General features: G+C 31.9%; 3 protein-coding genes across 9 annotated transcripts; 2 read left to right on the top strand and 1 right to left on the bottom strand.

Moving 5' to 3' along the window:
* Window positions 1-1227: 1227 nt before the first annotated feature.
* LOC107929594 (uncharacterized) lies at window positions 1228-9401 on the bottom strand. Of its 2 annotated transcripts, XM_016861071.2 has the most exons (12): window positions 9038-9401; window positions 8851-8894; window positions 8022-8102; window positions 7818-7925; window positions 7653-7744; window positions 7488-7562; window positions 7348-7417; window positions 7039-7140; window positions 6813-6921; window positions 5803-5865; window positions 5641-5713; window positions 1228-1533 (listed from the first exon to the last, which is right to left on the bottom strand). In XM_016861071.2, exons 1-12 carry the CDS (start codon window positions 9252-9254, stop codon window positions 1329-1331), a joined length of 1239 nt encoding a protein of 412 aa, XP_016716560.1. In that variant the 5' UTR covers window positions 9255-9401; the 3' UTR covers window positions 1228-1328. The 2 variants fall into 2 exon arrangements, with proteins under 2 accessions (XP_016716560.1, XP_040940369.1); XM_041084435.1 differs by lacking the exons at window positions 8851-8894; window positions 9038-9401 and adding an exon at window positions 8721-8744.
* An 877-nt stretch (window positions 9402-10278) lies between these two features.
* LOC107929607 (2-alkenal reductase (NADP(+)-dependent)) lies at window positions 10279-13952 on the top strand. Its single transcript, XM_016861092.2, has 5 exons — window positions 10279-11021; window positions 11120-11300; window positions 12637-12803; window positions 12910-12992; window positions 13465-13952. Exons 1-5 carry the CDS (start codon window positions 10800-10802, stop codon window positions 13841-13843), a joined length of 1032 nt encoding a protein of 343 aa, XP_016716581.1. The 5' UTR covers window positions 10279-10799; the 3' UTR covers window positions 13844-13952.
* A 3558-nt stretch (window positions 13953-17510) lies between these two features.
* Window positions 17511-20583, top strand: LOC107929619 (guanylyl cyclase 1). 6 transcript variants are annotated; one of them, XM_016861109.2, is made up of 10 exons: window positions 17511-17650; window positions 18146-18434; window positions 18521-18645; window positions 18744-18855; window positions 18955-19029; window positions 19160-19248; window positions 19339-19400; window positions 19581-19653; window positions 19977-20082; window positions 20251-20583. In XM_016861109.2, exons 2-10 carry the CDS (start codon window positions 18264-18266, stop codon window positions 20293-20295), a joined length of 858 nt encoding a protein of 285 aa, XP_016716598.1. In that variant the 5' UTR covers window positions 17511-17650; window positions 18146-18263; the 3' UTR covers window positions 20296-20583. The 6 variants fall into 6 exon arrangements, with proteins under 6 accessions (XP_016716598.1, XP_016716602.1, XP_040940368.1 ...); XM_016861113.2 differs by having other exon boundaries at window positions 17512-17650; window positions 20007-20082; XM_041084434.1 differs by having other exon boundaries at window positions 17562-17702; window positions 20007-20082.
* The last annotated feature ends 34 nt before the right edge of the window (window positions 20584-20617 follow it).

Here is a 20617-nt window from a genome sequence, read left to right as displayed (position 1 = left end):
AAGCTTGTCCATAAAGCGGCCTTAGTTAAAGAAGAAAACGCAAAAAAGCTGCTTTTGCTATTGTTGTATGGATAATGCTAATATTGGCATTTACAATACAATTAAATAATGTTATACCAAATTTTTATTTAGTTTATATATTCAAATGTGACTTGAATAAAAATAGAATGTAAAGGGCCACCATAGTCGACTGAAGATGGCTGCTTCAAGCCTATATTTTATTTCTGCCAAATTTTTTTGTGTTCAGATTTTCTTTGCCATTTATAATATACGGGGTCGCGAATTGCGATACATTTTTCTCTACTTGTAAGCCCATTAACCAGTACACTATGAGAAGTTTCATGACTGAAATTAAATTTTGCCTAGTTTAGTTCATTGGTTTTTAATTTTTTTTAAAAAAAACTGAACTTTTGGAAGAACAATTCCTGAATGTTTTACGTATGCTTAAATAGTAAGGAAGAAAGAAATGACAAAAAGCAGGTTATTTACAACAGCTCATAAGGAAGAAAGACATCATGAGGGGCAAAAATCTTCTAAACAAGACCCCAAACACAAGAGATGCGCTCCTCTTAATTGATAGAGAAATCAGTAAGAAATTTGCACAAAACGACAGTATCCAAAATGCTTGAAAGATAAATGTTAAAAACAACAATGGGATCACAACAAGGATTAAGATTTGCTAATGCTAGGTTGGGAAAATGAAATAGGGGGAGGATGGAAAATTCTCAATCTAGTGGCCAAAATTCATAATAACTTCATGTTTTTAAGGCAGAGCCATTAGACTAAAAGTTATTCCTTCCTTTCTTCCAATCAAGATGGTTAAATTAGATTCAAATGGGGGAAAATTTTGCTTCTCAGATCATTTGAGAAAGTAGGGGACTGTCACAAATATCTTTATTAGACAGTGCCATGCATATTGGCTTGTTGCACGGAAAAGAGATACTGCCAAACAAACAGACCCTATATGTAGTATTTAAAAAAAATCAGTAAAATAGAAAATTAAAGAAAAAGTTAAAAAATTATCAACTTTTTAAGTTTTGAACTAAACAATAAAACTGGTTATGGCAGAGATCTTCTAGTAGTCATTTTAACATTGAATTTTCTAAGGAAATTTGGATTGAACTGAAAGTCTTATTGGTATTTTTGATTGGTTTGTTTCTCAAGCATAAACTTTATATATATGAGTTGCTAACAATTTTTAATATTCAAGAAATAAAAGATCAAATCTCAAGCATAAAGTCTCTCTATTTGACATTTTTAAACAAAAACTTAACAGTAAGGATAATCACCTCAACACTTCCTTTTAATCCATTAACTCAATGCTAAAACTAAACCATGGAATCAATTATAATGCAAAGGAATAAAAGCATTAACAATTTACTCCAGTAAAGAAGACCCACGGCATTCAGAACTACAACAACATCTATATACCCTGAGTTTCTTTTATCGTTGCAACTAGAAGGGGAGGAATAAGTTGAATACAGATCACACAATGGTCTTGTAAGTGCTGAAAAAGTTGGGTGCTCAATAGCCCTGCAAAAATTAGAGGAACATCATTGTACTCAGAAACTACTTAAAAATTAGAGGAACTGGAAATGCTCTTAGTCCACTTCAGCTCAACATCTACTGTCTCCATGAAAAAAAAGGATTATTTAACCACTGGTGAAGCTAAAATCTCCACATGGGACGCTACTAATCTGCTATCCTATATGAAAGCTCAAAAACGCCCCAAGCAAGTTAACAGACATCCATGAATGCCTAATAAAATCGACAATGGAAACACAATACAACAATAGTAAGAATAGTTATGGGGTTTCTAAAATCCACGGTAACGTAAATGATGATAATCATAACTATACAAAAAGAAGTGAACATTAGAGTATTAAGCTTAATTCGTTTAAGAAATTCAGCAACCCTAAAATTACACAACAAAATGTGATAAAATAAAGTTAAAATTCCAACTAAGGAATAAACAAATAAAAAAACGATAAGAGATAAGAAATGAATCGAGTCAATCGCATCTACTAACTGAAGCTTTGAAGGTAGAAATGTTGAGATTTTTATACAGAAAATAGCAAGAAAATTAAAAGGGAAAGCTTCCCTGTAGTGAAGAATTGGGGGTCGAGTGGTGTAGGGAAGAAGAGGATGAGTTTTCATCCTTCTTCCGATTTCTGGAAAATCCAACAAAAAACCACCAATTTCATAAAAAACTTGAAGCTTTTGGGTGACTCACCGACAGATCTATGGAGCAGAAAGATGGAGAAGGAAGATGCTGAGAGACAGAGATGGCAAGGCAGAGATGAGGAGAGGCGGAAGCTTTGAGGAATGGAAAATGTCTGCTGCTTAGAAGAGAACAGAAAATGTCTGCTTAGAGAAGAATGGAAAATGTCTTACCAATTTTGAAGCCGTAAGACAATTTCCGGAGGAATAGGCTTGATTTTACCGTGTTTTGGAAAATGGTTTCCTAAAGGAATTCATTTTCCCCCAAACAAACACCGGAAATGATGTAAAATATTTTCCGGAAACCATTTTACAGCAAACAAACGCACCCTAAGTTTTGTCGAGTTTTCTCTTCCCCATGTTCATGGCTTACCACCAGGAGTTGAGTCCACTTCTGAGTTACCAATCGAAAAAGTCCCTTACCTTAAAAGGGCATACGACAAGATTCGAGACCCTTTATCCGACTTCCTCAAAAATTCAAACGTCAACTGGATAATCCATGATTCATTACCTTACTGGTTACCTGGTATCGCAGCTCCGTTAGGCATCAACTTGGTTTTCTTCGGCATATTCAATGCCAGCTCGTTTGCTTTCGCAGGTCCACCATCAGCTTTGCTCGGTGATAGCCGGAAGCGACCGGAAGATTTCACGGTCGTCCCTGAGTGGATAGATTACCCTTGCGACAACGTAGTTTTCAAGCTCTATGAGATAGTGAACCAGCAGTGCGTGGACGATGATGTGTCTGATAGCCACCGGATAGGACGACTGATTCAAGGTTGCCAATTTGTAACCGTGCGCACCTGCTTCGAGTTCGAACGGGACGCGATTAAATTACTTATCAAGCTTTACCAGAAACCTGTGGTTCCGGTAGGCCTGTTGCCTCCGTTATTATCACTGCCATCAAACGAAGATAACAAATGGGAAACTATAAGAAGCTGGCTTGACAGCAAAGGAGAGAAATCAGTTCTCTATATTGCTCTTGGTAGTGAAGTGAATCTAAGTGAAGAGTCCATGCACCAAATGGCATTTGGGGTAGAGAAATCCAACTTGCCCTTCATTTGGGTGGTAAGGAACCGTCCAGTGGGTGAAGGACAGATGAATGACATAATTCTTTCAGGGTACGAAAAACGAGTGTCTAAAAGGGGTTTAGTGTTGAGGGATTGGGCACCTCAGTTGCGGATATTAGCCCACTCTTCTGTTGGGGGTTTCTTGACTCACTGTGGTTGGAGTTCCATAATCGAGGCACTCAAGTACGGTCGAGCTTTGATCTTGTTTTCTGGGGGAAATTCGGACCAAGGGTTGAATGCTAGGTTGTTGCATGGCAAGAAGGTTGGGTTAGAAATCGAGAGAAATGAAGTGGACGGTTTGTTTACAAGCGACTTGGTGGCTGCAACCATTAGGCGGGTGATGGTAGAACCAGAAGGTGAGGTGTTTAGGGCAAATGCGCAGGCAATGAGAGAGATTTTTGGAAATGAAGAGTTGAGCAACAATTACTTGAATGAATTCACTCGGTTCATTGAAGAGTTTTCACCATCAGCTTGCCATTGTTAGGTTGAAGTCGAAATGGCTTTTTGGTTAAAAAAATGAAGTATCTAACTTGGAAAAGAGTTGTGTTTGTTTGTTGTTTTTGGCAAAATAAATTTACACCTACATTATTGTTACATGTTAAGTTTCTTATTAGGTATAAAATATTCACTAATAATACATTAAAAAATATTATTCTAAAATCTACGTAAATGAATGTCAAAATTTATTTTCTATTTCACAAAATGATATTGTATTTAAGTATACGATTGTTGATTAGCCTTAAATCGATTAATACGAGTATTATTGTCAATAAATATGTAAATTTAAATACACTAAAATATATTATTCTTCTATTTATAAGTTAAATAATTTTAAATATTATATTAAAAGAAAAAATATAATCAAAACCCATATTCTACAAATATCCAATTAAAGCATATAAACAAGATGAGAAATGGTCAATTGGAAGTATACAATTCGAATTTCAACTCTACTCTATTATTAATTGTTAAAATCAAAGACTGATATAAGTTGAATTTGGGTTTTTTTCGAATTTTTAAAATTAAATATTAAAATATGTCATAAATTTTTATACATATTAAAATTTTTATTTTTATTTTTAAAATTTAATTTCACTATCTTTTAAATTCTAAAATTTAATTCTAATTATTAATACTAATATATTTTGAAATTAAAAATAAAACTCAATTGGAAGCATTCAATTCAAACAACTCCACCGTGAATTGTCAATTTTGGCTTTTATTGAACTTTTATGCCGTCTACGATTCTAAATCAAAGACTACTTCGATTTGAATTTCGCTTTTGTTCACATTTTGACATTAAATTTAATTTTTGTAATTTAATTTTTAGAAATTTAGTTTTAATATTTTTTAGATTTTAAAATTTAGTTTTAATTATTAATATTATTTTTTTAATTTTATTTTTGTAATATTTTGAAATTAAAAAATAAAATTGTAATTAACTTAAATTTAACAAATAAAATTTAACAGTATTGAATCTAAATTTTGAAATCTAAAAAATATAAACAACTAAATTAAAGAGGTGATGCAAATTTTGTTAAAACTTAAAATATGGAGGCTCCTTACGTAAAAGCGGATTAAATTTTAAAATATATTATATATTATTAAAAAGCTTTTTTACAAAATTAAGTCAAAAAATAATTAATTATTTAAATAATCTATTTTTTATAAAAATACGTAAATAACCTAAAATCTATAGTAAAAGTTGGTGGAGCCAAAGTATTTGGCACCATCAACATGCCACGTCCGCAATAGGAATAAAAAAATTAATTTTTTTGGTAGAGCCATATAAACTGACGTCACCTGTATAAATACTAGAAAAATATTGCAATGTTTTGAAAAATGGGAGGGCTTTAAACAAATTTTCTTTTTTCTGGAGGAGCGAAATAATTTGACACTATCAGATTCCAACGTACCTTTTGTCCTTTTTCGTGTTTTTTATTTGTTTTTTAAAATGATTTATTATTTATTTATAATATTTTAAATGTATATTTTAAATATTTTATAATATTTGTTTATTCAAACTTTTTCTAAAATATTATAAAATAAATATTTGGTCACTAACGTTTACATATTTTGTCAAAATGACATTAATTATATTTTTAATTTTTTTATTATCAACCTTTATTTTATTTTATTTTTAAATTACTTTTTCTAATAGATTTAATGAAAATATCGTTAAAAAAATTAACGTAAACGATGTAGATATTTATCCTAATTAATTTCTATATGATCATCATCATTACTGATTTCTATATCATCATTATTGTTGTTGTTTAAATGGGTTAGAGTTTACATACATTTAAAGGACTAATACTACCATTTATTCTTAACTGAGGAATAGTGGGCGTACTTTTCCTCAACAAAAGCTTCAAGAATTGCATTCTTCTCCTCAATATCTTTGAACTCAATTCTCCTACCATGGCCTGTAAATACATGTCAAGCTTTCCAGATTATATCAGCCATTAATCACGATAGAATGCGAAAATGGTAACGATATTGAGCTAACACCAACCTGGCATTATCCAATTGAAATCCAAATCTAACAACTTTTTAACGCTATCCAGTTGCGTACCAACTGTGAAAAACAACATGGTGAGCATGTTAAAGAAAAGATGAAGAGAAAAAAAGGGTAAATGCATGGGAAGCCAGACAATTTCTTTAGGGGTCAAAATTAATTTGTAATTTTTACGATAGTAAAAATACAATTTCACCATTTTAATAGCCTCTATCTTTATAAATTGTAAAGGATTAAATCAAATTTTTATCATTTTTAGAGGGGCAAAGTGTAATTTTATCTTTACTAATTTAAAATTTTAAAAATTTCAAACGGCCTAAATGAAAAAATTTCTATTTTAGGAGGGTCGGGGCCCTGCGCTGGATAAATGATGAAAAAACGAATTGAATAACTGTTAGAAACATGGACTCTGTAAACATGATGATCCTTGATAATAGTATATTCATATAGGTTTACCTTATGTTTCTTCGACTATTCATTTTTTCCGAAATATTCATATTTAAGTACTTGGAGGTTTTTATATTAGGAATCCAATTCTAATTTTCTCTCTCTATTAAAAAAAGTAGTAAATTAGTCACTGCAATTTAGATTAAAGAGCAAACTAGTTATTTTGTTAAAAATTTTATCCATTTCCATTATTAAAAACAAGCGTAGCTAACAGATTCTGACATATAAGGACTATATTTTAACAGTAAAAAAATATAGAATTTTTAACAATAGGACCAGTTTCCTCTTTGATCTAATATACATTGACATAATTGCCCCATGTAGCTGTCTGGTTATTAAGAAATGAAAAAATTAATCTATGTATGTTATATCAAAAAACAAGCTCATCTCTTTTCTTCTCTTAAAAGATCTGTCCATTTCTACTATTAAAATGGACAAAATGCAATCCGGTTCCTAATATATATCCCTCCATGATACTTGTATTCAACACATATCCAGACATTAGCATGCAGATACGACCATCTCAAAAGCTTGAAAAAACCAAGAAAGATAGGCTTTACCTGAATATCTATTGTACATCTCTACTATGTCCAACCCGGATTCTCTCATCAGTAGATGGTCACCAGTGAATAGAATCTTAAGTGGCATATAAAACAAGCAAACAGAACCCTGCAACATTTCAGAAAATGTTCAATTATGAGCTATTTTTCAGTGCTATTGTTGTCAAGGGATAATGAAGCTATATTTGCTGACAATTTTCTTGTATACATTAGATTAACAACTCACTTCTGTATGGCCAGGAGTATGTATGAGCATAATATCTTGTCCAAGTCTCCACGGGCCATTGCCGTCTAGCTTCGTTTCTACATCAGCTGTACATGCTTCTACCTGCAGAGATAAATGATACAAGTACTATCCAACTAGAACTTGACAATCGAGTTAGGAGATGCTGTAACTTTCATTTATGGCACGAAGGTTATATTGCAGAGAGCACTATACGCTATAGCATTAAAAGTATATACTCAAGAATCTGCAAATGGAGTTAAAAACATCGAAAGGACCAAAGCAAGTATAAGTTTATGATATGTCACTTACATCTCCAGAATGGAGAATCCGATCGCAACAAAACCGCTTTGACCACTTCCCATGATCTGCAACATCATCCCTGATCATAAAAACATGGATCAGAAACCTATAAATGAACAGAAAGATGAAAAAAAAATCTGCTAACATACTTGTGGGTTAGAAACATATAGCATACTCCCCCTAGCTCCTCGATCTTACGTGCAAGTCTCTCTGTGAATTTGGGGCTGCAAAAACTTATTACAGCCAAGTTAGCTCAAATTAATATGTAGAAGCTTTATTGTTCCCACATCTTTTACCCGAAATCAGATTAGTACCTATCTATAAGTATATTTCCATCAGGATGAATGATCAAGTAGGAAGAAGCTCCATATGACTTAGAAGAATGATACCCACAGTGATAAACACCCTGAAAATATAAACATATTAGTTATACAGTCTGTCAAACGATATTGTAAAATGAAGGTACAGTAAGGAGTTACTGGAAGTTTCTTCTCATCTATTGGGATCGGAAATGTCTTCTGAGCTTCTAGGATATCAGGAGGAGGCACTTCTGTACGGATCGAGTTTGTTGGACATGAAATCAAGGCCTGCAAATTTCAACAATTATATTGCAAGCTAGGGGCAATTGCTATAAGAGGAAAGTATCATCTTCTAACCGATGACAATACACGAAATAAGTAAACCTGGAGAGCTTTTAATCGATCATCCTTGCAGGTCGGCTGTTTGTAAACTGCAGACATCCCACCGACTCGTGTGAAGACTTGCTGCAAAAGCAAGAAATAAAAAGCCTTAAAAGCAGAATAGTTTCTAAGATCTTGACCGACATCATAATTGATAATTCTAAGGCAGTGGTCTGCACTACATGAACATCCTATTACTACACCGGAAAGGGATACACAAAGCAAAGTCCACTACATAATGAAATGGTTATACCATTGATATGTGAAAAAGAAGGCACAAAACAGGCTACAGATACATATTCATCTGTTTATCTACTACCATAAGTGTTGTGAGGGCTTTCATCTGTGCATTAAGGACAGTTTATGTGCACTAGGAATTTAAGTAGTTAGTCTAAACTAAAACAGGGGTTTCCAAAACCATTCCGTATTTGTACGCTAAGAAGCCGATCCTAACTTTTCATAGCCTATACAAACTCTGCAAATTAGTAGCAAAGCATCCATGATGCCTGCCATTATTCTCAACCTAAGTGTACCATTTTTCACCATTTCAAGTCAATCTGTGAACCAGCACAAGTATTATGAGTTAAACATAATATCCATTCCTTTAGAGATGATTTTAATACAAAATCAGTTCTCAATGAACAAAGAAAGTGAAATATTTGATGAACCATCTTTTCCCATTATTTATTTTCTAAACCATACCATTGAAATTTATATTCAAGAAAGCACATGCAATAGATTTGTTTTCCATTCCTGGTATTACCGACAGTAAACTAACATTCATATGCTCAAAATAGTTCACAGAAATATAAATACAAGCTTGATAGATTACCGGTGCCATCCAGCGAAAAGTGTCGCAATCTATGCATGAATGATCTGCAACATGTATTAAAAAGCAATATAAAATTCTGTGGAGAAAAACAATTAGAAGAAGTTATCATCCAACATGGGAAAGGGAAAAGACTAATAGCCCCTCAAGCAAAGAACTTATCTAATTCTGGGGGAACTATGATATATACCTACAAAGAAGTCACCATCTGCATTCTGGGGGCGTCTTTGTTTTGCCCATCTGCCAGTATCTGATTCAGCTGGGCTTTGAACTGCTTTAACCAGTGGAATTCTTGGTACCCAGAAACTATTTTGGACACCCTTTGATGGCTTGTTTAGCTTATCAAGTGAAGAAGGAAAAACTGAGCTAAAACTAGCTAGATTGATAGCTTTGGTTGACATAGCCATGGGGTGTTTTCACAATAAAACGATGAAGGTGAAGAACTAGGTCCAGTACTTTGTTTAGTTGTGAGATATTTGTATTCTATGGTTTTGCTGATGATGTAGACAGTAAGGTGACCAAAGAGTAAATTTTCGTGTTATCACTACTGCCTTTATTGAAATTCAATCTTTAAATTCAAATTTATATTAGTACTAATAATTGATGAGATTATCTTTCCAAACCCAAAGTCCCATCCTATATGAGAGGGAAATATGAACAGATTTAAGCTTCAAGTGTGGCATAACTTGAACATAAGTTTTTTTTCTTTTGACAATTCAACCCTTGAATTTATCAAAATATCGTCATGTATGTAAAATTTTTAATTAATTTAATATCTTTACCGTTATAACGATATTCGCTGTAAGTCATCTATATGTTCATAAGAAAAAGCTTTTCTTTGACAAACAAACCCACATTCTAATTACTAATAAATCACATATAAATCAATGATGTAGAAAGTGTTCGAGTGCATGGAAGAAACCCTTACACCGCACATCTAAAAGGAAGTTCGTTCTGCAATCAGCACCATAAAATGATAGCTCATAGACATTAGAACTGGGGAAAAAATGGAATTCAAGATACTACCACTTAAGCATTACGCATTCATAATCTCTAAAAAGTAATTAATCATTACATGTAAATAATAGGCCCTGAATTGCAGCTAGCAATCTCATAACATTTGAGTGTACTCTTCTTACTCAAACCACATCTTGGCTATGGTATATCTGTAGAAAATTAACAGGCAATGAGATACTACAAACAGTTCATCGGCTATGGTATGTTCTTCTCCGTTTATACTTTGTACATAATTATAAATAAACCATAAATCTCGAAGCCCAAGCTAAGAACTAAGATCTAGAAGCCCAAATTACAAGTTAAAATCCAATACCTCAATTACCCTTCAAAGTCCAAAGTCCCAACATGCTTTAAAATTTAAGATCCAAACAGGCTTGACTAACATTTAAAACCAGAGGCCCAACCAACGGAGGCGAGGGGTTATAGGGTCTTTAGGCATTATGGTCATATGGTGGTTCCTCCGTTCTGATGACTCAACCTCATCAGATCGCTTTGGCTTCCCTTTTATAAATAATGATGACCTAATTCAAGTGAAGTTTCTTCGGATTTGAGTTTTAAGTGGTTTGGGTCTTGTCTTGTATTGATTATATTTCACAGTAGATTTGTAAAAACCTTTTTTATATGAATGAAATTTCAGTCTGACAAAAAAATGGGGCTCAAAAGTGTTTAAATTCATTAAAATCAGAGTCTCACCAAATTCACAAGCAATGTAGTGATACACTATTGATGTGTAATAAATTATATTACTTTATTAAAATTGGAGTTGGAGGTAGGTAGATATAGTAGTCTAGAGGAACACACGCAAAGCAAAGAAGTAAAGGTGATAGTTTGACGAGAGAGTTAGGTGGGTTGAGCTGACCGGTGAGAGTTGCCTATAAATGCAAGGAGAAAACAAGGGGTTTAGTGACCGGTGAGGACTACTCTTTTTTGAGGGAATGGCGACAGTAGAGAACAGGCAAGTGGTGCTTGAAAGGTACATAGAAGGAGTACCCAAGGTAACAGATATGGCAATGAAGATTGGGAAAAAAGAGTTGAAGGCTCCCAAAGGCTCGGGGGCTTTTCTAGTCAAGAATCTCTATCTCTCTTGTGATCCTTACATGAGAGGTCGCATGCGTGATTTTCATGGTTCTTATATCCCAACTTTTGTTCCTTCTCAGGTATTTTTCATCCTTTACTCTCAAATAGGATACATTTTGCATTTTATGTATGTTAATAACTAATCTATTTTCATTTTTGATGATGATGATGAGTGAAGCCTATTGAAGGATTTGGAGTGGGAAAAGTGTTGGATTCTGATAACCCTGATTTCAAACCAGGAGACTTCATTTCCGGAATCACTGGATGGGAAGAGTACAGCTTGATTCACAACACTTCACAGTTGAGAAAGATTCAACCAGATGATGCTATCCCTCTCTCTTACCACTTGGGACTTCTTGGTATGTTTAGAACTTCCTTCTCCCAATTCGTCATATCTACACTGGTAAAAATATCTTGGAAGCCCCTATACTAGATGTCAAATTGCATTTTCCCCTCTCTACTCGAAAAATAGCAATTAGATTAAAGAGTAAATTGGTCCTTTTTGTTAAGAATTTTATTTATTTCTATTGTTAAAAACTAGCAAATAACCACGTCACGTGTACCTCATGCTAAGATAAAAGGATTAGTTTTTAACAAAAGGACTAATCTATTCTTTGATTTAATGTATATGGACTAATTTACCTATTTTTTGAGTAACTCTTAATACAAGGGACTCCATGGTACTTTTACCGATTTATGCTTGCTGTTCTTTTATCGACTAGTTTTAACATCTGTGATCTGATTAAGATGAACAAACCTGACAACAAATAATAATAGAGAGAACATCATAAGTATTGTACATAATTATGATCACATTAAAGTTTGTGTCTGATTGTTATCCAATCAAGTTCCTTTTTCTTCCAAGTATGCTTGTTGTGCACTGATTATACCAACCATAAATGGGAAGGTTGATTTGGATGCATTTTGAGGTGATCAGTTTAGTTATATGCCTAGCAATTAAATCAAGCTTTCCTATGTAGCCTTGAAGTGAGCAAAGGGGATAGATTTTTGAACAATAACTCTGTTTCAGTAAAAAATTGTTGTGTTTGTTTGTTTTGTCTAGTATTTCAAACTGACAATACAAATTAGATAAATCTTAGTCATTTTGCCAGGAACTTATGTCTTGCTAATCGAGTAGCTCATTTTGAGAAAAAAAAAAAGAGCATGTATTTGATTGGTAAAAACACCTTTCTGGTTCCTCTCAATTTCAATATTGAGCAAATGGTCCCTCTATAAAAATCGGAGCAACTTAATCCTTGTCAATTTTAAAAGTCAGTCACTAAAGAATGATGTCAATCATACATAATTTTGATTGACATACTAACAAGTTAAGCCTTCAATGTCGACATATTTTGTCAATTAAGTCTTGATTCTAAAAAAGTATTCGAAAAAATGTATAAAATTTAAAATTCTAAAAACTTCAAAAACAATATATAAAAAAACTTTTAACTTCAAATATATATAAATAGACAAAATGTGTAAACTTTGAAGGGTAAATTTGTTATTACACCAAAAATGATAAAAAAAACATTAATATTGTGATTAATTGTTGTTAGATACTCAATTTCAAAATTAACATGGATTAAATTGCTCCTGTTTTTTTTAGAGGGATCAATTTAGCAAAGAGTTCTTTTTATGTATTTGATTTTTCTTAATAATGTTTAAATTCATTACTGATTTAGAAGTTTAATGCAGGTATGCCAGGGTTTACTGCTTATGTAGGATTTTATGAAATCTGTAGCCCAAAGAAAGGAGAATATGTTTTTGTATCTGCAGCTTCAGGAGCTGTTGGTCAGCTTGTTGGACAACTTGCCAAGTTACATGGCTGCTATGTAGTTGGAAGTGCTGGAAGTAGGCAAAAGGTATCTTTTTTGTACAAAAATTGTGTGTTAGTTGAATTCTAATTCATTAAGAATTGAACTTTCACTTTCAAGAAAACGATTGAACTCTCTATTTGGCATATTATAGGTTGATCTTCTTAAGAACAAGCTTGGGTTTGATGAAGCCTTTAACTACAAAGAGGAGGCAGACCTAGACGCTGCTTTGAAAAGGTCCGTAGGTATTTTTTTTGGGATAAATCCCTGCTCAAAAAAATTGGTAAATTAGTCCCTAAACATTAGATCATAGAGAAAATTGGTCCTTTTTGTTAGAAGTTTCATCCATTCTATTGTTTAAAACTAACATAGCTGATAGAATAATTAAACAGGGACATGTGGTGTGTCATGTTTATCACATGCTGACATACAAGGATCTGTTTTTAACAATAGAAATATTAAAATTTTAATAGAAGGACTAATTTAGTTTTTGATCTAACACAAAAGACTAACTTTTTAGTAAAAGGGACAAAATACAATTCAACTCTTAGTACAAGAGCCCCTAAGATACTTGGAAAGCATATTGCATAACTGAAACAGGCCCTGTCAATGATTTTCCTGCATTGAACCAAATTAGAAATGATACGCTTTCATTTGTTGGAACAAATGTGCATCATCCTGATTAGTGATAGCTAAAATCTCTATACAGGTACTTCCCAGAAGGCATCGATATCTACTTTGACAACGTGGGCGGGGAGATTCTGGATGCAGCTTTGCTCAACATGCGGATTCATGGTCGTATAGCTGTTTGCGGAATGGTGTCGCTACATAGTTTCTCCGATCCGAAAGGGATCCACAATTTGTATTGTGTTGTACCAAAGCGCATCAAGATGCAAGGATTCTTGCAAAGCGACTACTTAGATAAATTCCCTGAGTTTTTAGAACATGTCACTAAGAACTTCAAAGAGGGGAAGATTGTGTACATTGAAGACATGAATGACGGTTTAGAGAGTGGTCCAGCTGCTTTTGTTGGACTATTTTCAGGCCAAAATATTGGCAAGCAGGTCATATGTTTAGCCAGAGACTGAGCTTTTTGTAGCACCTGTACTGCTTTTTTTGCTTTCTGTCTAACTTTGTAGGTCTAGTTTATGTACTGAAACGGGCAAAATAATGTAGATGATGCACACCGGCTTGTTATGTTTCAGGCTTCATATATTTCACCCTACTCTCTTCTTTCTTTTATTTTCATTTTTTTTACGACTAAAAAGATAAAAAAAAAAACCTCAGAAAAAAATTAAAAATTTTATTTTATTTAGGGTAAAATACATTATAAGTCACCCAACTTTGATTTTTATTTTTTGGTATCCAATAATAAAAAGTTACAAAATGATCATTTAAGTATTTAATTTTATTTTTTTCACTCAACTATCTTAAATATTTGAGTGTTTTTATTTTTTACATTAACTAGTTGGTGGTTGAAAAAGATAAACTTGAATAGTTAGACGATCATTTTATAATTTTCCATAACTAGATAATTAAAAAGAAATTTAACAATAATTAAGTGACCAAAAAGAAAAATAAAATTATAGTTGAGTGGCCTCTATTATAATTTACCTTTTTATTTGTTATTTCTTAGCTAATGAAACAGACCAAAGTTGATGAACTTATGGAATTTCTTCTTCTTCTTTTTTTTTTTTTTTTGTGGGTTAGAGTAAAGTTGAGTGTTTATAGCTGATTTGTATTTATAATTCACAATATTAATATTATACATAATTGTTCAAATTTGATTTGAAATATGAATATCAAATTTTACCTAATCTTACTCATACCAGTAATTTACTAACCAGAACTTATTTAGGCTCTTTATATTCATTTTTCAAGAAAATATAGTTATTTTTAGTTTTTTTTGGTGATTACACCTATCTTTTACTATAACTATATATTTTATTAAAATTTTAAAATAAGCAACTTAATGTATTTTTCAGTATTTACACTATAGTTTGGTATATTTAACTTTCATATAATATAAATAATATAACATATAAAAAAAAAGAAAAAGATCATATTATAAATTTAAAATTGTGTTAGATCATGTTAGGATTCTGATTATTAAAGTTTGAGTGAAATATACTAAATTTTATTTAAGTCTATCTACCTACATTCACCAAGGAGATCATATCTTGTAAAGGTAAATACTTCGAAATAACGTGAATCCCTTTTCAACCATCAAAACAATCATCACCAAGGTAAGTTATAAAAGATTGATGTCTCAAGAGAGGTCACTTTATAACCTCCCATTTAATTGGGAGCTTGATTTACATCTTGCTATCCTCATCAGTTAATACCATGGATTAGAATCATCTTGCAAGTTAAGAACACTTGTAAGCTCAAGATTTTACGAGCCCATAACCTCGTGAGCCCAATATCTCATGAACTCACATCTTGGGGGCCATAACCCTAATGTGGATAAAACACATGCCACTTATGTGTTATATATACTGTTGGCCTAACATGACAGGCAATACTTTCAAGAACAAAACATCAATAAGTCAATTAGGCTCTAAGGAGTATAGAAGTAATATGAGAATAACATGTGACATCTCGAGAATGATTAGAGGTGTCCACTTTTAAGGCCCACAAACATCAAAACAAAATAAATCTCTCCCTCTCCTGTTATCTCTCTTTTTCCTATTGAACTCTTATCTTCTTTGAGAAATCTAATTTCCAATCACACTTAATCACTTATGACTCTCCACTCACTAAATGAACCGTCATAAACTGCTACAATCTCAACTTTGTATCAACAATTTTCAATTTTATTTTCTAAAATTTCCACCAGCCTTAAAACCATCCTAAAGATCTAAAACAGATGCTACCAGTTATTGTTTGGTCGAACACATGCTTCCAAAATATGCCTTAAATTACTCTTAAATTCATACACTAATTCTATGCCAAAAAAGCCATTAAATCATGACAAATTCTACCAAAGCAGACAACGACAGGTAAGAGAGCAAAGTGGTGGGGGTATAATATTAAATGAAAATAAATTAAAAATAATTTGAAAAACAGTGATTTTTTTTTAATGGGGGAAACATTTCTGGTTTTATTCTCTCCGCTGTGCTGAAATTTGCAGTATAATTATGGTTTTAGTCCCTCTACTAGATTAAAATTTAAGATTTAATCTTTCGTACTTTAATTTTGACATAATTTAATTCCTTTATTTATGTAATGTTGTTAATAGATCTAACTCGATAACATTTTTAATGCTGTCGTTAAATTAATGCCGAGTGTAAAATGGTCAATGTCACATGAAAATTCAATCAATTATATGTCAATTGAATAAAGTTATTTTAAAAAATTGCATAATGATAAATCTAGTTCTTAACGTTTACACTTTTTTTGTCAATTTATCTCTTTTTTTTAGCTAAATTTAACTCTTAACCTTTTAAAAAAGAGTCAAATTTTGACCATTAACCATTCAATAATCAAATTATTATTTTTAAATAAAAATATTGACTAAAATGTTAAATTTTAAACATACTAACCCACGTAACAATCCACATCTATTTCATGCTAACTTTAATTGGAATTTTTATTTTATTTTTTGAATTTTTTATTTTGTGATTTTTTTATAATTTTTAAATTATTTACAGATGTAACATATAAGATAAATAATATCATCTCAACATAAAGCTCATGTGATCTGTCATGCTAATTGTCACTTTAACATCATTAAAAATTATTATTTTAATCTACATTCTTGTTAAAATTTAAATCTAATTTGGTGCTCTCTCTGCTATGATTCCAATTTATGAAATTAAAATATTTTATCTCCAATATGCCTAATACTTTCTCATATATATATCCAAACCCTAAATATACTTAAACTGTTTTTGTATTATTATATCTAAACCGTAGATTTGTCTGAGAGTTAGACACTAGGAAAATATATATTTTTTAATTCAATTTTATAATAAAATATATTATTTTATTAATTATAAAAATATAAAAAAAAGTATTTTTTATCATCTCTTAGGAATTTCAATAATTAGGTGAGATCAAAGTTGGGTTTTTCAATAATTTTGGTGGTGGGTGAGAATGCATTATAGGGTGTTTCATATCATTTTAATATGTATTAATTTATTATTTTTAAAAATATTTAATAAAATATTTTTATATTTTAAAAGTGAAAATGTAATTTTATTATTATTTTTTTACAGGAATTGAGATAAAATCAAGTAATAAAAATAAAAAGAGATCAAATTTATCCATACCAAAAGAAAGACAAGGCTGGCCCACTTTATCACTTAATTGATAAGTGTTGACCCCATGGAATTTTGGCAACATCTCACTTCCTCCATCAATCTTGTTTTCAACTTCTATTCCTCCACTTCTACTAAGATAAATCAATAATTTCAAAAAAAACTAAATAATAATTAAATTATTTGAAAATTTTTATTTAAGTTATAAACTATTGAAATTATTGTTGTATAACATTTTTTATTCATATTGTCCATCCTAACTTAAAACTCTCATTTCACTTATCTTCTATAATTCTGTTTTCTTTCATTAAACAACTTTAAACTTACGATTCTATAAATCAAAATCTAAATAAATTTTTTTATCTCTAATACTTACCATCATATTAACTTGGAGCTATGGTATATTCTTCTATTCATCAATGAATACTGATTCATCGTACCAATTATTAAGTCGTCCTTAGATTTCCCTAACTATTTTTTTTAAAACTTAAATATTTTTTCAAATAATTTAAAACAAAAAAAAACTCACCGAAAATGTCGGCATTAAAAAAAAGACACCAACCAGACCCATTACACAGTTCGAAAAGTATCTGCTTTGTCTTCTATAATTTTCAGACAACAAATCCCAAAAAAGTAAGGTTCAATCTTCGCCCTTTTTTTTTTTTCCTTATTTTCCCTCTCAAAGGTATTTTATTTTCTCTCCCTTTCTTATTTTTATTATATTTGTTTTTTCAATTTTCCCTCTTATTTTAATTGGTTTTCTTGATTCTGCGTTTGATAGTTCTTCGTTAACATTTCATGTTTTAGATCAGAAATTAAGAATTCATTGTTTTTATTTTATTTTATTATTAACAAAGTTTATTTACTTTCTGAAAGTTTTTGATTCTTTGCTTTTATTAGATATGTTTTCCGATGTTCAGTTGAGTAAAAATCTTTGTTTTTCTGTCTGAACAGATTGTCAATAGCTTCAAAAGGTTAAATTTTGATAATAAAAAAAAAGGAAGAAGCTAATTTTCGCATTAACCTAATCAAGATTTTTAATTTGACCGAATTTATGATATTATGAATAAGTTTTAATTATCAAAACAGCAGGGAAAAATCATTATTTTGAATTCTTTTTTCCTGCAGGAAGAGCTATAAAGGAAGTAGAATTAATGGTGGTGGTGCTCTTGAATGTTGTTTATAACTGATTAAAATAATTGCTCAGTGGCATTTGTTGTGATTTAATCAAGGGTGGCTTCACTTGATGTGGCCTTTATATTTTCTGTCAAACAAGATTCTGAAAACAGATGAAGAAGACGATGAAGAAAAAGGTGGGGATCGTGTGAATATGGTGGCTAGATGCTACCCTTTTGAGCTGCCATCTGATAATCAAAATGGCCACGAGACCGCATTGCCTCGATCACATTTTGTTCAAGTGAGTGCATTATTGTTTCAAGCTTCCTTGCATTGCAAGTTTATTTTGTTTATGTTTCGATGATGGGGTTTGTTTGGTGTTTACAGGTTCCACATATTAACCAGCTGTTCTATTGGGACTGTGGACTTGCTTGTGTTTTGATGGCTTTGTCTACTGTTGGCATTAATGGTTATAGTATTCAGAACTTGGCCGAGCTTTGCTGCACGACTAGGTATGTTTTCGTTACAACATATGCAAAGAATTATATAAACATTATGAACATTTGGATGTGATATACGCTGATACCATTTTATTTCATCTTGTATGCAGCATTTGGACCGTTGATCTTGCTTATTTACTGCAAAAGTTTTCCGTTAGGTTTTCCTATTACACTGTAACATTTGGAGCTAACCCGAACTACTCTGGGGAGACATATTACAAGGTAATTTACCTTTGCATCATATGCATCTTCGTAGTTGCTCTGTTTCTGTATTATTGTTGATAATATAATAATCAAAGAAACTACTCGAGTATTTTGCAGGAACATCTGCCTAGTGATCTAGTTCGAGTAGATAAGCTATTCCAAAAAGCAGTGGAAGCAGGGATCAATATACTGGTATTTATCCGAGTGCATGTTTTATCTCTTTGCATTAGAACTGTTATAGGTTAGAACACATATTCATACTGCAGTTTGATCGCTTTAGTGATAAGTTTCATTGGGGTTTTGAACTGCTCCCATTTTTCAGTGCAGGTCAATCAGCAAAGAAGAAATCTCTCGTTGGATTTTGTCAGGGAAGTATATTGCGATTGCTTTGGTTGATCTGTACAAATTGAGGTATGTATTCATACTTCAGTTTTTGGATGAAACTTATATAGTGGTGATATCCTAGTATTGAATTCTCCTGCTAAAATCTTGCACATGCAGTCGATCTTGGGTTGGAGATGTTCTCATCCCTGGATTTCATGGCAATGATGTAGGATACACAGGTCAGCATTGCACGCTTTTAGAATGTTGTTTTTTGTATAAAAGTTGAAAATATAATATCAGAATGCTAATAATGAGAAAATATATATATTTGTGGTACATATGCTTATATAATCTTGTCCATGAACTTATATGATCTTTCACATTTGATCACATTGTTGAGAAATTTGGTCTTGTTGTAGGTCATTATGTCGTGCTATGCGGTTATGATGCTGAAGCGGATGAATTTGAGATTAGAGATCCTGCAAGTTCTAGGTACTTCCTAACCCTTCTTTTTCACTGCTTGGCAGCTCCCAATTATATAATCTCTTTTTGTTTTTGTTTTGTTCAAGATCATATAATCGTTTTAAACAAAGGTATTAAGGTAATCATTGTTGGTATGATGAGTTACCAATAATTTTCAGAAATAAGCATGCTAAGAAACTTAAGGCTGCACTTCACACTAGGAGCACCACCCCGTTATACTTCATAAAATTGGTTCAATGGAACTTGTATCTATCTTATTAGTTATACTTTTGTTGATGTTAATTCAACTCGTCAAGCTTCGTTTTTAAGAGTTACGTTTGATCTTATGCTAGAAGCATAAACTTGGGAAACAATATGTGCAGGAAACAAGACAGGATCTCATCAAAGTCCCTCGAAGAAGCACGCAAGTCCTTTGGTACTGACGAGGATCTTCTTCTGGTAAGATATCTATAAAACAACTAAACTTTCTGCCTTTTTTTGTATTGTTATTTGGTTGAAATGCTAAATTACTTAAAAATTTTCATTAAGTTCACATGAGATAAACCGAAACTATCCTCACCTAACATTATCCGTCACTTGTTTGATCTTTGCCATGTTCCAATGTAGATATCCGTTGGTGAGAGCCGTAAACAGAACTATCCCATAATATGATTTTTGATACGAGTAGCACCTGATATTCTTCATTGAGCTGCTCTCATCATCTTCTGCACTGCACATATTTTTCAAGCTCGTGTATAGTAAGCTTTCGGAACGAGTATTTTATGTCAGTGAAGAATGAGTCAGTTTTAATCCACAAATCAGGTACATTTGTAAAATAAGTTCGTTCATTTTGTATATGAACTGTATATTATAATGTATTTGTTGTATATATCTTTGTCCATGTTGGCAACTTGTTTGTAAACTCAAATCTATATGATAAATTTCTTCCTTTTTAAAGGACATGAAGAGCTACACACAAGTGTTCAAATGGTGC

The sequence above is a fragment of the Gossypium hirsutum genome, chromosome A13 (genome assembly GCF_007990345.1).
Source record: "Gossypium hirsutum isolate 1008001.06 chromosome A13, Gossypium_hirsutum_v2.1, whole genome shotgun sequence".
Taxonomy (NCBI): Eukaryota; Viridiplantae; Streptophyta; class Magnoliopsida; order Malvales; family Malvaceae; genus Gossypium; species Gossypium hirsutum.
Note: the sequence above shows the minus strand (reverse complement) of the source record. Positions and strands in the feature narration are given on the sequence as shown.

What these genes read in the sequence shown, in the direction of transcription:
- LOC107929594 (XM_016861071.2), bottom strand. Translation starts at nt 9,254, where the DNA reads ATGGCTATGTCAACCAAAGCTATCAATCTAGCTAGTTTTAGCTCAGTT. An exon ending in GGATTCTCCATTCTGGAGAT is followed by an intron (nt 7,141 to 7,347) that starts GTAAGTGACATA and finishes TTATCTCTGCAG; the next exon opens with GTAGAAGCATGTACAGCTGA. An exon ending in GAAGCTTTTGTTGAGGAAAA is followed by an intron (nt 1,534 to 5,640) that starts GTACGCCCACTA and finishes TAATTTTTGCAG; the next exon opens with GGCTATTGAGCACCCAACTT.
- LOC107929607 (XM_016861092.2), top strand. Translation starts at nt 10,800, where the DNA reads ATGGCGACAGTAGAGAACAGGCAAGTGGTGCTTGAAAGGTACATAGAA. An exon ending in TTACCACTTGGGACTTCTTG is followed by an intron (nt 11,301 to 12,636) that starts GTATGTTTAGAA and finishes AGTTTAATGCAG; the next exon opens with GTATGCCAGGGTTTACTGCT. An exon ending in CTAGACGCTGCTTTGAAAAG is followed by an intron (nt 12,993 to 13,464) that starts GTCCGTAGGTAT and finishes ATCTCTATACAG; the next exon opens with GTACTTCCCAGAAGGCATCG.
- LOC107929619 (XM_016861109.2), top strand. Translation starts at nt 18,264, where the DNA reads ATGTGGCCTTTATATTTTCTGTCAAACAAGATTCTGAAAACAGATGAA. An exon ending in AAGCAGGGATCAATATACTG is followed by an intron (nt 19,030 to 19,159) that starts GTATTTATCCGA and finishes CCCATTTTTCAG; the next exon opens with TGCAGGTCAATCAGCAAAGA. An exon ending in CAATGATGTAGGATACACAG is followed by an intron (nt 19,401 to 19,580) that starts GTCAGCATTGCA and finishes GTCTTGTTGTAG; the next exon opens with GTCATTATGTCGTGCTATGC.